At 36.6% G+C, this 16,254-nt stretch overlaps 1 protein-coding gene across 18 annotated transcripts in view; it reads right to left on the minus strand.

Annotated features, from left to right (window-relative positions):
* MCF2L (MCF.2 cell line derived transforming sequence like) overlaps nucleotides 1-16,254 on the minus strand; it is a 148,315-nt gene that overhangs the window by 10,558 nt on the left and 121,503 nt on the right. For all 18 annotated transcript variants that reach the window (NM_001397798.1, XM_015277843.4, XM_040699285.2 and 15 more), the window contains 15 exons: nucleotides 15,939-16,063; nucleotides 14,348-14,462; nucleotides 13,314-13,433; nucleotides 12,295-12,486; nucleotides 11,880-12,071; nucleotides 11,040-11,199; nucleotides 10,821-10,891; nucleotides 9,698-9,774; nucleotides 8,653-8,719; nucleotides 4,925-5,040; nucleotides 4,032-4,101; nucleotides 3,047-3,139; nucleotides 2,828-2,920; nucleotides 1,629-1,754; nucleotides 446-667 (listed from right to left, as the gene is read on the minus strand). In NM_001397798.1, the coding sequence (NP_001384727.1) occupies nucleotides 446-667; nucleotides 1,629-1,754; nucleotides 2,828-2,920; nucleotides 3,047-3,139; nucleotides 4,032-4,101; nucleotides 4,925-5,040; nucleotides 8,653-8,719; nucleotides 9,698-9,774; nucleotides 10,821-10,891; nucleotides 11,040-11,199; nucleotides 11,880-12,071; nucleotides 12,295-12,486; nucleotides 13,314-13,433; nucleotides 14,348-14,462; nucleotides 15,939-16,063 (1,839 nt within the window). The remainder of the gene's footprint in view (nucleotides 1-445; nucleotides 668-1,628; nucleotides 1,755-2,827; nucleotides 2,921-3,046; nucleotides 3,140-4,031; nucleotides 4,102-4,924; nucleotides 5,041-8,652; nucleotides 8,720-9,697; nucleotides 9,775-10,820; nucleotides 10,892-11,039; nucleotides 11,200-11,879; nucleotides 12,072-12,294; nucleotides 12,487-13,313; nucleotides 13,434-14,347; nucleotides 14,463-15,938; nucleotides 16,064-16,254) is intronic.

Raw genomic sequence — 16,254 nt, forward strand, 5'->3', positions numbered from 1 at the left:
CCACATTTGGTTTCACGCTCAAAGAAAAGAAAGCACGATCTGCATCTTGGACATAAGGCCTTCAATGCATTATGTCAGCATGACTACCTCAGAGGGAAGAAAGGTTTAGGTTCATTAAACTAAGACTGACTCACAAACTGTCTCTTAGAATTCAGAGTGACAAATCTTACATCTATTTTATCCTACCCACTGTTACATTTTCCAAGTGATTAATGCAAGTGCCATCCAGCTAGACTAGCACAGTTTAGACATTCGCAAAGGAGAATTTACCCCCCTGACACCATCACCCATCAGCACAAAGCGACATGGACTTGCAGTAACAGTTACACTTGCCTGAAAGAGCCACACTTACACCGAAAAACTGCAATGCGATAACAGTAAAGAAGAGTATTACCGCAACTAAGCCCTTAGCATCACTACGTTCCTGGACTGCTGAGTGCCTTACATTTAAGGAGTGTTTATAGCTATAAGAAGGTGCCTTCTCATATCCTTCTCCGTTTTCTTCTCGCTTTTTACAGAACAGCACTGCTTTCTCATGGAGGAACAGGTGTCGCTGCATTGGCTTGAAGCGTGCCAAATCTTTCACCTTTGAGTGACCCTTTTTATGATCAGTCCAGACATTGAAGGATCCCTGCATTAGGAGCTTGCCCAGCTCATTCAGGTTTCCCTAGAACAGAAAAAGTGGTATTTATAACTACAAAGACGTAATGTCTGACTGAAACACACACTCTGAACAGGTTGCTACAAGTTCTCTCATTCCAAGTAATCTCTCACATCAGTGTTTATGTTGAATTTGGAAAGATAATGAAAATACAGTCAGTGTTTAATATTCTCTCTCTTACACTGTTGAGGCATGATTTTACAGTCAAGAGTAGCAATGGCAAAACACAGAGATCCACACAGAAAAAAGGATGTACAATACATATCTGTTTTTTCAAATGCGTACTGCAAAGCTCCTTATATTTATCTGTTCACTTGTTTTCTTTTCTTGGAAGTTTTAGATGTAGTTTTACAGGGCGTAGTTTTACACCCTGTTTACGAGGGTGGATAGTGATAGGACAAGGGAGAATGGTTTTAAGCTGAGACAGGGGAGGTTTAGGTCAGATGTTAGGAGGAAGTTTTTCACACAGTGAGTGGTGATGCATTGGAACAGGTTGCCCAAGAAGGTTGTGGGTGCCCCATCTCTGGAGGCATTCAAGGCCAGGCTGGATGTGGCCCTGGGCAGCCTAGTCTAGTTGGTGGCAACCCTGCACATAGCAGGGGGGTTGAAACTGGATGATCATTGTGGTCCTTTTCAACCCAGGCCATTCTATGATTCTATGATTTTATGATTTACACAAAGAACCTGAAAGTGACTCCCATTTGGCATCAGCCTAAGCCAGATTGTTTAGGACAATTTTCTGTTTCTAACTTGGTGTCAAGTAGATCAAAGAAAGAAAACTTGAATAGACAGATGAAAATATTATTCATAGCAAGAAAACCTCAGAAAAGAGAGAGAATCTTTCCACTGTTTTCATTATATAATGCAGTTTAAAGGTGTATTTTGTAAGACGGTCTTCTCATCATTGCTACACAATAGGGAATACGCTCTATGTTGGTACCTAAAAAATAAGCATATTGTTACTCACATCATAGCCTGTGATGGCTATCTGGTGCATAGAATCATTGACTGCTTTGAGAATACCCAATATAGAATTTAATGCCTCCTGAAGATCTTCAGCACCTTCACAGTTCTTACTGTACTTCAGCATCTCCTGAGCAGGCAAGGAAAGACAACACACTTAGCTTTGCAAACAGCAGTAACTAGGATTATTTTAATTTTAACACCAAATTTGGCCTACATTTTTAAAGCTATCCAGCAAAGTTTACACTGTGTTATCTAGTGGGTTAAGTACTGGCTCTAACTGAAAAGACCAAGTTTTACCTCATCTGCTGCTAATCGGTCTCCTAATTCTCCTCAACTTTTTATAAGCACAACCTGAGAAATTTACAAGTCTGAGTTGCGAGCATTTTTCACCACAATTGCTTAAAACAAAAGCAAAACCTCAATGTCATCCTTTCTTTTCACTGCTTATTTTTACATTTTGTTGCTTTTAAAAAATAGTAAATGTAAAAACATAGGCAAATCACATTTATTATTTGAATTAGTGTAAGGTCTGGGATGCTAGTTGTGGACCTAAACATACTACGTAGAACACTGCTTACACATTTTAAAAAGTATTCCTTCTCCAAAAAGCTCACTGGGGAAGCTGTATCTTCTCACTTGAACCAGATATACAGAGCAGTATGAGAATAAGCATTTACTCATGGAGTTCAGAAAGAAAAGATTCTTTAAACAGCAAACTTTTCAGATACTTCTCTCTTCATAAAATCTCAGTGTAAATTAAGAGCTTTCAAAGAATTAGTTAACTCAGTTTTAACTCAAGAATAAACTACTGTTAAACAGAATTATTGAACCTTGTGTCTATGTAGTGACTATTTCCTAAAACAAATGGGTTTCAAGCATAGCCAAAAGTTAGACATTCATTTTACAATATATAATACTACATTCCTCTTTTTGTTCCCTCTGCCCATAGTATGTCTAAATGAATCAGAATGGCATCCTTCCTAAAAATTCCATACAATGACTACAGTTAAGTACGTTCCTTACAACACAAGTTGCTTTTGAAGACTGATTAACTGAATCTTTCTGGACAGCTTCTTAATTTTGATTTATACACTACTCTACTAATTTAGATTTCTCTCCAGCAGGATGAGAGAAGCATCATTTAGAAGAAAAATACAAAAAAAAAAAATACATTTAGCATTATAATTTCGTAACACATACCTTTAGCAATAATTGGTATTTGGTTATTCTTTGAACTGGCTTCAGCAGGTATGAGTCCAAACTGAGCTTGTGATCGAGTTTCCTTTGACATTCCTATAATCATTGTCAGATTTTGTCAGTACACAAATCAATATACTTTGTTATTCATACTTGAGATAAACTAGCAGTTTTAACAAAAGAATGAAAACAGAAATATTTCAGAGAATCAAGTAAGCATACCTGAAAGAATATGGAATCTGAAAATTGCCTCCACAAACTTTCAGATCGAGGTTTGTTTTGACAGTATTTCTCATAAATCTGGAAATCTTCCATCTGAAATGAGGGAGAAGAGTAAAGAGTAAATGACTGTTTTTTTTTAATAGACAAAGTTCTTCAGAATTTTTCAGTCAGCAAGTCTAAGGAAAAAAGACAGTTCCTTAAGGCATCCCTAACAGACAACAGTTTTGAAAAACCACTCATTTTTTAACAGCTACTCATTTTGTACGTGGAACATATGAATAAAATGTTCCTGTTAATTTTGACCTCAATTGAACATTAAGTGCCTTACAAAGAAGCATATATTATATTTACAAATGCCTTTATGCCACCACATGAAAAATACAGGGTCTTTTCATTTAATTCAATTAATGCCACAACATGATTCCCTCTGCATAACTTACTCAAAAACTTCTGCCCTTCTTTCTTTATGCATTTGCATTTTGTGAGTGTGTTTGTCACTGGAAGTGGACCAACTAGTTTGTTGCCCCATATCACTTCAACACTGTCAAGAATCTGATATTTTTCATTCGTGTTTGTTTACACAAGTCCCATAGTGCTCCTGCTGCTCCGAGAGACTTCACACAGACAAGATATTATTTTCATTTGGTTATTCATGAAATTTTCATATTCTGCTTTCTGTTTTCACAATAAAAAATATTTTCCAGTACAATTAAGTAAAATAATCAGTAGTAGTAATGTCAAGTGATCCAATGCATGATGCTTCTTCATGTTTCCCTAATTGCAACTTTAATAAAGCAATTTTCTTTCAAAACAGTAGTAGTTCTTTCTATCAAAATTAAGTACACCCTGCAGTGGAAAATGTCCCCAACTCTAATCTGTTCAAAACAAAGGGGACCTAGTGGCAATTATTACATAAAAATTACTCTCAGCTGTAACAGTCTTAGAAGAGCTTATGAATGAAACGTCAGCTAAAGATGATACATACCTGATCCAGAAAGCACCGTCCTACCAGTTCTGGGTATTCTACATAATTTTCTAGTTCTCTCAAGAATATCCTATAAGGAAGAAGATTTTCTTAGAGCACATGTCAAAGAAAGTTGTAAACACTCGCATTCTTGCAATTCATCATCTAAACGTAAAGAAACAGAGCTGTAATCGTGTATTATGAAATTAAACAAAACTGTCCTAGATGATGTATTTAAAAAGGGGTAGCAAAATAAACACGTTCTGATCAATTTCTTTTAGCTTACTGTTGCTACAACTGAAACTAAACATAAGATTTTGGTGGGGGCAAAATGGCTTTGTTTCCCTGCCTTATGTATTCACTAGTATGATTTGTAACATTTAGTGGGTTTTTTCTTCCAAAAGCTATCAAGCAACACAAGTCAAATAATATATAAAAAAAAAAAGAGACAAACATTAAAGTCTAGTTTTTCCTGAATAAGAAACAACTACTTAATATGTTTAACTTGTCTTGAAAATACTTATTTTCTAACTATTTAGATATTGCCATGTGAAGAAATACCTCCCCAGCAGCAATAAGATTGTTAAGTATAAAAATTAAATAGCCTCAACCAGATGCAAGAACATAGAAAATTTGTGGTTTAGGATAATAATTTACTTTCCATTGACAGTTTAAAAATAAAGAGAAACCAAAAAAGCAAACAGACTTTGCTTTAATAAGCTTGTAATCAGATCATAATACTTTCCTTCAAGAAGATGCAAAATTTTACCAGTGTTCTGAAAACGTTTGAATAAAGTTTCGTCTCCAATGCAATATCAGTTCTGACTCAATAGGTAGCTAGGTGAGGCTCAGTAAGGATCTTTTAGCAATATCCCATTCAAATGTTACTTTTACATCTGAATCCAAATTCTCACCTGTTGTGAAAGTGATAAATTTCTTCCATATTCCCAAACAAAATATCCTTCTTGTTTTGGAGTTCTGGTGAAATGAGGTGAGCCATTAAGGGGTTGTCCATTTCTGCAGCATACCCCTAGAACACAGAAGGGGGAACACTGATTATCTTCCTCCCTTTGATAGGGCAGTTTGCCTCAGCAGGCTGATAAACAAAGAAAGTTCGGTATTAATCATGAAATCTACAAAATCTGTTTTTCCATCAGTCCAGTCAGATGCATCTTAGGTTTTCAAAATACACATGGATAACTACTGCATTTTTTACTGAAGCAAAGACAAAACAGCTTGCAATCATTTCCACCAAAAACCACGTATTTCCATATTGCTCAGACATAATAGTTTGCACTTCGTATTACACTTTACATATCTGAGTTTAAAGCCACAATTCCAGCAAACCTTCATGCTGGTTTTAGCTATTATGAAGAGGGAGCAGGAGGACTACGGTTATTTCTAAAAGAAACAGAAACCATTAAGCTGCATATTATACTTTAAAGACATTTTCATTAGATTTGTCACCCAAAGTTATTACCTTTAGATTCTGACATCTTCCCTGTAAAATATAAGGCCATATTCCCTTATATACATATTTGGCACAAGTAAGGAAAAGGAGGCACACACAGCTTTAGCCCAGGTATGTTCTCCTCTCATACCCTGAGGTTACTAAGCTGTGATTAAGAGATCTCCCAGAAGAAAAAGGGAAAAAAAAAAAAGCATATGTATACACAGCGAGTATGAAAGAATGGCTTCATTTAATGCCAGCTAACGGTACCTGCATTTCTTAGACTTCCATGTGACTAAAAGGCATTCATCATCTCCAAGACAGAAGTAAGGCACCTCAGCTTAAATTACTTCCTTTGAATTTGTCAGTTTAGTAAGAGGAATTGAACAAAACCGTATATAGTGTGGAACAAATCATATGGACTGGACAACAAGTTGTAGGAATGATGCAAGATTTAGATATTACTGCATTACACAGTTGAAGGAAGATGATGTGACATAGTTTAGATTTGGATTAGATTTCTCTTTGTTGCTCTCAACACAGTTGTCATGGACAAGGTGGTCACAAAAAATAACTGCATTAGTGACAACAATTTATATTAAACTTCGCTGAACCATAACAAAGTGACAAGGTAAAAGGAAGGATAAGCAACAACAGGCCTGCAATCAAGACTTGAAAGCCCAAACTAGAAGTAGTAGGGAGAAGTAGCTGGTAAAGTCAGCTAGCCTAAAGAATTCAGGCATTTGATCAACTAGCAATTAGATTTTTATTTATATTTTAAAAAAACCCTTAAAAATTTGAGTGTTCTTTTTCCCCTCAATGTTTCCTCAAACATGGAGGAAAAAAACAACAGTGGTATAGGCAAAACTGCTGGAGCTCACTGACTGTTAACCATGGTCCCTCTCCCATCTCTCTTCCCCATGAGTACAAAAACAGAGTCTTAGTTAAAAGGAAAGAAAAAAGAAAACTAGTAGTTAGAGAAATCCAAAGGTATAGCCTTTAAAAAGATAAAAAACATTCATTGATTTGCATAAAATGGAGTACAAAAAAAATAAACAGGAAGAAAAACTGTGAACGCTAAGCAGTCCAGATTCAGAGAAGTGATGCAGGAATAGACTACTACATTTCCATTGAAGTGAAGATGATGTTGGACAGTGCAACAAAGAAAGGATTGGCCTCAGGAAGAGGCAACTAACCCAGATGAGATGAAAACAAAACTCATGGAGCTCAGTACTCTGGAATTCTAAAATAACAAAATCATGAAAACGCATACATTGACAAAAAGCTGTTAACAATATTTTCCCTTCAGACTGACATAGTGCTTATTCTTCAACTGCAAGATAAAAACCTTTATGTTTTACTACCTGAGTAGTATATATATCTTAAGGAAGGAGAAAGAAAGCTATCCTTGCACCAATGGGGATCAGTAATAATGCACATTATAATAATCATCTATTTGAAAACTGTTGTAAAAGCGTAGAAATAAATGGAAAAAGGAGTAGAATGCAATTTTCAGTAATAGACTAGACCAGTATTTTTTCCCAGTACAAATTTTTGGATTTCACAGACCAAAGTGGAATAGGTGTAATTTATTAATAAGTGAGCCTGGTAGTTTTTCTTTTAAAAGCAGCTACAGGAGTTTCCTAGTAATTGGTCTTGCAGATTGCCTTTAATTCTCCATTGGAATCCTTTGCTGAGAGAAAATGCACGACAAAAGAAATGCAACATAAAAGGAGACGCTGTCCATACAAAAAGAGTATCAAGTTATCTCACAAGAAAATTGAACAAATAGAACAAGATGAACAAAAGAATTGGGGAAATAGCCATAACTATGGATTATTAATAAGAGTTACTCAAAAGCTGGAAGGCTGCCACTGAAACATACATCAGCAGGGATCTGATCCATAATTACTGTTGGCAGTTCTCATCACCCAGATTCAGCAGCGATGAATCCCAAACTGCACAGAGGTAGAGAGAAGTCTGATTGGCATGCTCAGAGTGCTAGAGAGTCCAGAACCGGCAGAAAATGAAGAGATCTAGACTTTTCAAGACAAAAGTTTGCACTACACTCTATGTAAAACCAGAAAAATACCAGGGGAATAGAAAGATTCTGCAGTACCTCCAGTAGTAGCAGGAAGGATCAAAAGTCCTAAAGCCATTGGAACCCTGATTTTAACAAAATTATGCAGACAGCATTATACACAAAAGCAAAGAATAAAGCAATCCTTAAGGTCCACTTCAGATCTGCACTGCTTTATTACCATACATCAGTCACAGCTGCCCTATTGCTGGGGCTTCGCAGCACTTAGACGAAATCCAGGACAGGACACTATTGAAAACCGACCATAAACCAGACAAAAGAAAGACCAGAATTCATACGGTACTATTCTTTCTTAAAGATATGTACCCAGAAATTACCACTCCCAGTCCATAAAATAAGACAGCTCCTATTCAAGACCCTAAAATTGGGGTGGACTCCAGAAGTACCCCAATTGGCTCAGTTGCGATTCATCTTGATTAAAGTCACTGTCAAGTTATCTGCAAATAAATATCTGCAAATTAATATCTCCAAAACCAGGCTGGACTACATCAAAATGCTGCATCCATGATTGAATACTTAACAAACAAGAATACAGAACTCTGTACCACGTTCTAGAAGCAACTTGTAATTACGTCTCCATGAGTGTGAAGCAAAGGAAATATTCTTGCCTTCACAATTTTGAATCAAGATATTATTACTACAGGGTACTCTGTAGCCATAGCTGTACCTGAGATATTTGGAAAGTTACTTAAAGGCCTACAAAGAAAGATGTGATAAACAGATTTGCTCCTCTGATACAAGATTATCTCAAAGCAAATTCACATTCCAGTGTGACATACAAGCCTCCTGAAACTGACCCAAGACTCTGGAATGAAATCCTAAAAGAATTAATGATCATTACAAATCTCACTGTGTTCTACCTCAGTAGTTAGGCACATCTTACTTCTGCTATTTGCTAATATAAACTTCTAGATGTGTATTTTTAGAAAAATATGCATATTCTTGCCTCTGTGAAAACATGATGAAGACAGATGTGGCAATCGCACTAATCAAGAAAAAAAGGATAAGCATCATAGAGAGAAGGAAAGCATAAGAACACCTACGAAATGGAACAGAAATAGATTCAGATCAGAGTTAAATTTAATCTTTACCTCAAGAACACAGAGAAGTTCTTCCACATATGCTCGTTCCGTTTCAATAAGTTCATTCATTACATGCCTGAAAAACAAAGAATGGTAATTAAGGAAGGCCTATTCACTTATACTAAGTATTAAGCCAATATTAACTTTGTATGTTTCTACTTCAACTGGAAATCCTTCTCCAATTTTCTGAAGTAACATAAAATGTGATTTTCATAGATATTTCGGCCCACGGTTTATATATCCACACTGAGAAGCATTCATTTTTAAAACATTTTGAAGTTGAAAATGCATTTAAATAGGAGAAGGAAAGAAAAAAAAGCCAAAGCTGGAATTTCAAGCATCATAGGAGCTGAACAGAAGCAGTGAACAGTTTTTATTATTGTATACATAAAATCTGGTTACATTGCATTTGCAAGTATTACAGAAGCTGAAGTTAGAGGTGCAAAGGTTTCAAGTTACACTGGTCATTTTAAATTTGAGGCATTTGCTGTAACTTAAAAGTCACAGCACCTCCTTTTAAGGTTAGCTTTCCTTAGTAATTAGACAAGCATACTTGCTTCTCCCCCCAGCCTTTGTGATTTCAGATGGTTTAGCACACGTTATAACGGTGAAAAGACAGCAAGAATATCCAGGTTTCAGTTGGAAATGCACGTTCTGTACCACTTTCTGGTGGCATAAGGGATGCTATTTAGTTTTAATACAGGAAAGTTCTTAAGATTAATCAAAACAGGGTCTAAAGAGTGAAATAATAATAAAATTGTCCCCTGAAGCACAGAGACCAAAGTATATGACAGATTTACAGGAGGCTTATTCCTCAAAACTGTCTTCTCTGACATGAAAACATGTAATTATCCTCCCATAGTATTATCTTGCTGTAGCAAAGCTAGACTCTGATACTATATAAGCTTTAAATAATGCTGCAGACAGACTGAAGTATCTTTCTCCACGTAAAAGGATAGAAGCATACTTATCCTATCAAATCTTTAGCCAAACTCAGACTGTACTGGAACCAAATCAGAGAAAGAACGTTTGTTGTTTATCAAAATATACTTACTGCCGTAACACAGCTAGGTTTTCTTCATCATCCATTGTAGATCCTCCTCTGCTTTGATGGAGTTCACTCATTTCACTCTAAAGAAGGAAACAAACAAACAAAATTATCACAGCATAACAGACAGAGGAGGAAAAAGCACTTTAAAATATGGAGCTTTGCACTCAGGTCTATTTACATGAGTTTTCACAGGAAAGGCTGTACTCCATTAAAAATGAAATCATTTTGCAGAAACTCTGAAAAAAAAATCCAAGTCAACCTGAATATCTCAAAGCATGCATGAACATTTAGATACAGGGAGTTCACTGTCAAAGGTCAGATTAGAAAAGACGGTGGCTCAAGATCCCTCTGCAGTAAGATAACGTCACAGCATCAGCATAATCTTGGAAGCAATGCTGGCCTAAGTCTGCTTTCCAAGCTAAAAATCAGGTATCATGCTAACGTTCTGGTAAATTACTAACTTGGTAGAAGTTCACTTTCACAAATTTTATTGTAATGTCTGAGCTAATTCAAGATTTCCTAAAAAATATATATATATATATTCTCCTTTCAGTTCCCCCAGAAGCCAACCCTTTTCTCCAACTGCTGTCCCTACTGGTCATACAGTCTTGTCCGTCTCCTTGCATCATCACTTGACTCTTGCTGAACCTTTACTGAGTTAATTCATCTCTCTAACTCAGTGGAAAACTATTTGTTTCTGCTGCTGTCGTCAGGTTATTTTCCTTGCTGGAGGCGGAGCAGGAAGACCTTCCCCACTTGGGAATGGCAAACCATTAGGTCAGGTGAAGCTTTCTTTGAGCCAATGACAACTACCTTTTCACTTTCGCTAGTTTTAAGAGTAGCCAATTACTACTGGCAAATAATAAATGTTTCCTGTTCATGGATTTTACATTTTGCTGCCCCTAACATTTTTCCTAATATAGGCAAGTATTTACTTTACCTTCTCTCATACTCAGCTGTGTGACAAAGCAGTCTTTATTTAAACTAGAGTTACTTTGATAGGGGCAATATCAGCACATTTTCAGTGAAACAGCCTAATTCTTCTTGAAGTTGTTGAATATTCCATTGTGTTATGACCTTCTCAAGCAGTGCATACATGAAAAAAAAACACAGAAAAGAATGTTACCTTTCCTCTTCTGTAGTTTACTTTCCGAAGCACACCGCTTTCTGTGTTGGATACACAATCTCTTTGAAGACCTAAGCATATAAACCAGAACCAAACAGCAGTTAGAACTTGAGCGGATCTAACACAGATGTTTGTGCAACCACAAATTACAGCTGAAAGTTTCTTCTAGTTTCTTAACATAGTGTAAAAAAGTTACTTAAGTCTACTACATTTACTTACCTGGAGAGGTACAAGGAGATTTTACAAAGGCTTCGGGTCTAGGTGCAACTGGCTGAACAGGACGTGTTTGCTTAGCTGCCAGTTTCTTAAGACTTACTTGTCTCTTTTGAAACATTTCTTCCATGCTTTCTTGCTTCTGGAAAACCTTTTGTATATGCTCCTACCATTGCCACATGAAGAAAATTAAAAATCACCGTCAGACATCTATCAACCAACAAGCTATACTTATATATGTGGTGCATTGATTTGCAATGATCGCATTCATACCACATAAAAATATTACCCTACTCTTCACACCTAACAAGGCATAGTTTACAGTTATTTAATATGATTAAGGTTGGAATATACTGTCACAAAACATTTTTGTTATTTCTGTAGAGAAACCAATGGGGTTTAAGTTTTGATCTAAGAAAAAAGTAAAAACTGTGAAGTTTTCTTGAAAGTTTCTGATGGTTCTGTTACAAGATAACATCAGCAAGAAGGAAGGGGGATGTACTTTCAAGTTATATTTTTTAACTGCTTTTTTTCCTAGAAGTTGTTCAAATATCAAGGAAAGTTGTGTTTTCATTATAAAAAAGATATTTCAAGTATTCGAAAGATTGAAGATTTATTTATTAAAAACATCAATGCTACTATCTGAAGAATTTAAGTTGTTATTAATTGGTTCTGGATCCCTTGATGCCTATCCAAAGATATAACATGACTACCTCCTTGCATAAGTACCTGCTCTGACAAACGGCATGAAGTCACATAGAAGGACTAGCTTTATCGATGGCCATGCAAGATAGCAATTCTAAAATTAACAAATGGATGCATGCATACATGAATAAATTATAGTACCTTTAGGTCCTCATTGAGGATGTGTGCATACTCTCTGTAAACTTTATTCAACTCCTTAATTTTATTGCCTGCACCAGTGTCTAGGAATTTCTCAATCTCCTGTAATGCTGATTCTGCACCATCCTGAGACTGACACTTATCTACAGGTTGTGAAGCCAGAAGATAAATTCCTTCATCGCACCACTTCATAGACTAGAAACAAAGAGAAGAACAGGCTCAGAATGCATTGATGCCAACATCAAACACTAAGGTCTAACACATTTCATCCTTCTATTTGTGAAGGATTCAGCTATTCAAGGAGAAAACTTTCAGCACACCCAGGTATTTGTTTATTTTTTTTATCTGCTGTTACAACAGGTTGATGGAGGTTTTAGAACACAAGACAGGAAATAAAACTGCTCCACAGAAAATTTACCTTTTCCAGTAAGCCATGCAGTTCTAGAGATTTATTAAGAACATTCCTCCTCTGTTCCATCTCAGTAGTGAAGGCATCACATAGATGATGAAGCTCACTGCATTTTGGAATAATGGAGTCCACAGCATAATGATTGCTCTGAATAAAAGCGTCACCCTCTGAAGCTAGCATTCTGGCTTTTGCTACAGTTTCCTAAGGAAGCAAGCATTGATTGAGGTACATCTTTCCTTAAGTCAACATCAATTAAAAAAATTAGAACTATTTGTTTTTGCACAGAGGAAACACAATAGATTGATATAGAATACACATCAGTCTTAGCTAACAAATCAAAGTGATTTCCTATCTTTCCGGATGCCTAAAAACTTTTATGTCTCCTGCCTTATTGTATCAGATACTTCAGAAATATGAGTTTAACCACACGGCCCCTGCGAAGGAACCGCTTTTGGTCCTTCTATGCCTTAGTTATTCAGCAGTGTGTTTGTGTGTATACACATGCAACTTGGAATAGAGAAGTGATCTGAACTGAAATAAAAACGTTACTCCAGCACCCCAGCCTCAAGAGCGATGAAACATAGGTCTTAACATGTTAATTATGTTCCTCTTTTATATTTCAGAGTATATTTTTGTTGATCATGTTTTACTATATTGTACACTCAATATAGAGCCTTCTAATTTTTGGCTTTTAAAGCAGTAAGTGGTTTCAGAGGAATGGAATTATGCCCCTTGTTCATTAAGCAGAACTTGGCTATGTTGGCATTTTATCAAATTCTTCCACGAACCAATCACACTGGCTTTATAGCTAGTCACTCAGCTCTTTATCAAGGGTTGCCTGAGAAATGGGTGACTTCAGTGGTTAAAAACTTTAAAGAAATGTGCAGAACTAACTTGGAATAGACACTTAGTTTTGCCCTGCTGTTAACTTAAGCTCCGGTCATACAATATTTCAATAACTAAATATCATTTCTCTCTCTATAAACACAAGCTTACACAAGAAACACAGAAAACTGCAGAGTTCTTACACATGATTTTTCTTCAAAGTTGGCAAGATCTTTCAAAATGTGCTCCACATGTGAGCAGCTGTTTCCCACATCTGTGAAAGCAGACAGTCTCTCGGACACAATATCCAAAGCTGCTTTAACCTGAAATGAGATACATGTATGTGTCATTGAGGGTGACTGTGCCTCTGGAGGTGCAGTCAAATAGCTGACAGCCAGTATTCCCACTCTGGTGGCTCACATTATGATGTTCCTGAGGCAAAGACACAAATCTACCTTTCCCCCCAACTAAAACTAATATCAAACACAAAGAAATGGCAGTGAAGTAATCTTGTTTTCTGAGCTTTATGTTTCCTGGTACTAGAAAAGAAATGCTGGATGAATTTATCATCTTGCTTTTACCAGGTGGCAATAGTACAATCTGATACTAATGTAGAGAGCACAACATGAGGGTGAGGTCCTCACTGTACCTATTAGTTTAGAGAAAGACACATATACACATACATGTCATAGGGACCCTATTCTGAAATCAGCTACACCAGAGTAAAGCGTCTGTAGGTGCAATAAAGCACATGCATTAAACTAACATGAGATCAGAAACTGGCTGTAAAAATTTTAGTTCAGCCTCCACCCAGCTTCTAACATTGTGGTTGCAACTTCCCACCCACAGTGCTGGAGGCTGCTTTATAAAATCTCAGCCAGAAGGTTTAGGTAAGTCTTGGTTCCATAAAAGGGCCGATTGGCAAGATGAAAGCCTTGCAGCCAGCACATTATGCTTCTGTGGTAGAGAATAGATTTCAAAGCAGTTTTCAAATGCTTATGCACTGCTGGGCCCATGGAAAAAAATAACACTGCAGAAGAGAAGCTATTATGTCTGTGTATAGGCAAGTATTCAAGGTGGTAAAGATAGCAAGATGTCAAGTAAGGACACGTCAAAGAAAAAAATTGGAGAAAACTTTCAAGTACACACACGAGAGCTGTGAAAACAAGAGAGGAAGTATTTGCTTCTGAATCACTTCTACGTTACCAAATATTGACTGCCACCAAGAAGTTCTCACCTCTCTAAAATTCTGTTCAAAATTCCGAAGGTGCAGACACTGCTCAAGTTTTTGCTGGTGCTTAATCCAAAACTCATCAAAGGCGGACTCTGTTTCATGTAACTGAGCCAAAAGCCTTAAAAAAAAACAAACAAACAAACAACAACAAACCCAAACTGTAAGAACAGGGGTTGCAACCTTTGAGGACAGTACACCCTTCCATACTGAACAAAAAGTTTCCTCAAAGCATTATTTTCCAGAAAAAAAATATTAAACCGAATACAGGAAGCTTTGAGTATTGCATGGATTCTTTTTTCTAGAATAACACTGATGTAAAACTGGAATCCAACATAAACATTAAGTTCTGAGAAACTGTCAAGCACTGATTTGAAGGTTGCTGCAAATAATGCTTCTCAGCTCTGACCTGGGGACACGGGGCTTGCAAATAGAAACATACAAATACACGTGGGCTAAGACTCTGAAGAGCCCAAGCTTTGAGCTGTAAGGAAAAAAAAAATGAAGCAATAAATCTGTACTGCTGTGACCAGCCAACTGCCCTTATATTTCATTCCTTGGAGCAAGGTTCATAAAAAACTGAAGGTCATCGCTCCTCTTCGGAGCAGAGAGACTGCTTTAATATCATAAGCAAGTGCATAGCAGTACTGAAATGGAAAGAACCTTCAATTATAATTCTAGCACAATTCCTCAAGACTTAACTTTTCAACCTTTCTTCTAGTAGTGTATTTGACATTGTGGCATCCTATGGACTACACAACATGCTTTGTTATATTTAGGCTACATCCGGAAAAGGCAGTAGGATGGAATTTTAAATAACTTTTGTCTTTAATAGAACAGAAACGAACCCTGAATTTGCAAGTTAAATCTGATTAGAAAAAAAAGGCAGACAGTTTAATGCAACTTCTGTCAGATATATCAAGTGGAACATTTTGGGTAAATTAGCAACCCCCACCTCCACCCTGATTATCCTTCAGATAGCTGATAGCAATGACTCCAAAGAAGTGACTTCTGCCAAGATTTGTCCATTGGAAGTGACACTTGCTTGGAAAGAAAAGTCAGTCCAAGAGTAACAGAAACATGGAATGACAGACAAAAAAAGAATGCAGATTACTGCCCTGGGGAAATGAGCTATGCTTTTATAGCTTTGTTCAAGTTTACATCTGTGCTACGATGATATAATGTCTTCAAAATTGGCGAAAATTTAAGGGGTGGGTGGGAGAAGCAAAGAAAAATAAGATCGATTACTTGCCCAGAGGAAGCATACAGGAAGTATGTGCATAGATAATACTCCAAGAGCAGAGTAGTCCTTAATAGCCCTTTAAAGCGTCTAATTACATTGATAAGATATTAGCAGTGCTGGGAGTCTTTTCAGGCAGGTTTCCTTATATTCACGTGCTCCAGTAGTGGACATCAGAAGATTACTTTGCTTAAGGCAGATCTGATAACAGCAGAGTTGTTTCTGAAAGTACTTTTTATCTATTCACACACTATCATTTGCTTACTTTCTAACCATACACATAGAATTAAGTAATAGAGCCAGGCAAGGGTCAAAAACCACAGAGAAGCAGCGTGTTCGGTATTTCACTCCTCTCACCTTTCTACTGTAGTTTGATTGTCTAGTTGGTCTTGATTCAGCTTGTATTCAGGGTTCTCAGTAACTGGCTCTGTAATACTTCCAAGGATATCGTCTCCCTGTTCTACTGCTAACCTTATATCTTCCTATAAAAGGAAACAAGAACAAAAACAATAAACAAACAAACAAGAAAACAAACAGAAAAACCCCACATGGAAGAATTCTGTAGTTACTGGATTTCTGTTATTTTGTTTAAATAGACTCCTCTAGGCATCAAACTGGAAAAAATACTTTGTTTACAACAGTAATAACACAAGCATAGTTTGATTAAAAGCAC

This window comes from Gallus gallus, chromosome 1 (assembly GCF_016699485.2).
Source record: "Gallus gallus isolate bGalGal1 chromosome 1, bGalGal1.mat.broiler.GRCg7b, whole genome shotgun sequence".
NCBI lineage: Eukaryota > Metazoa > Chordata > Aves > Galliformes > Phasianidae > Gallus > Gallus gallus.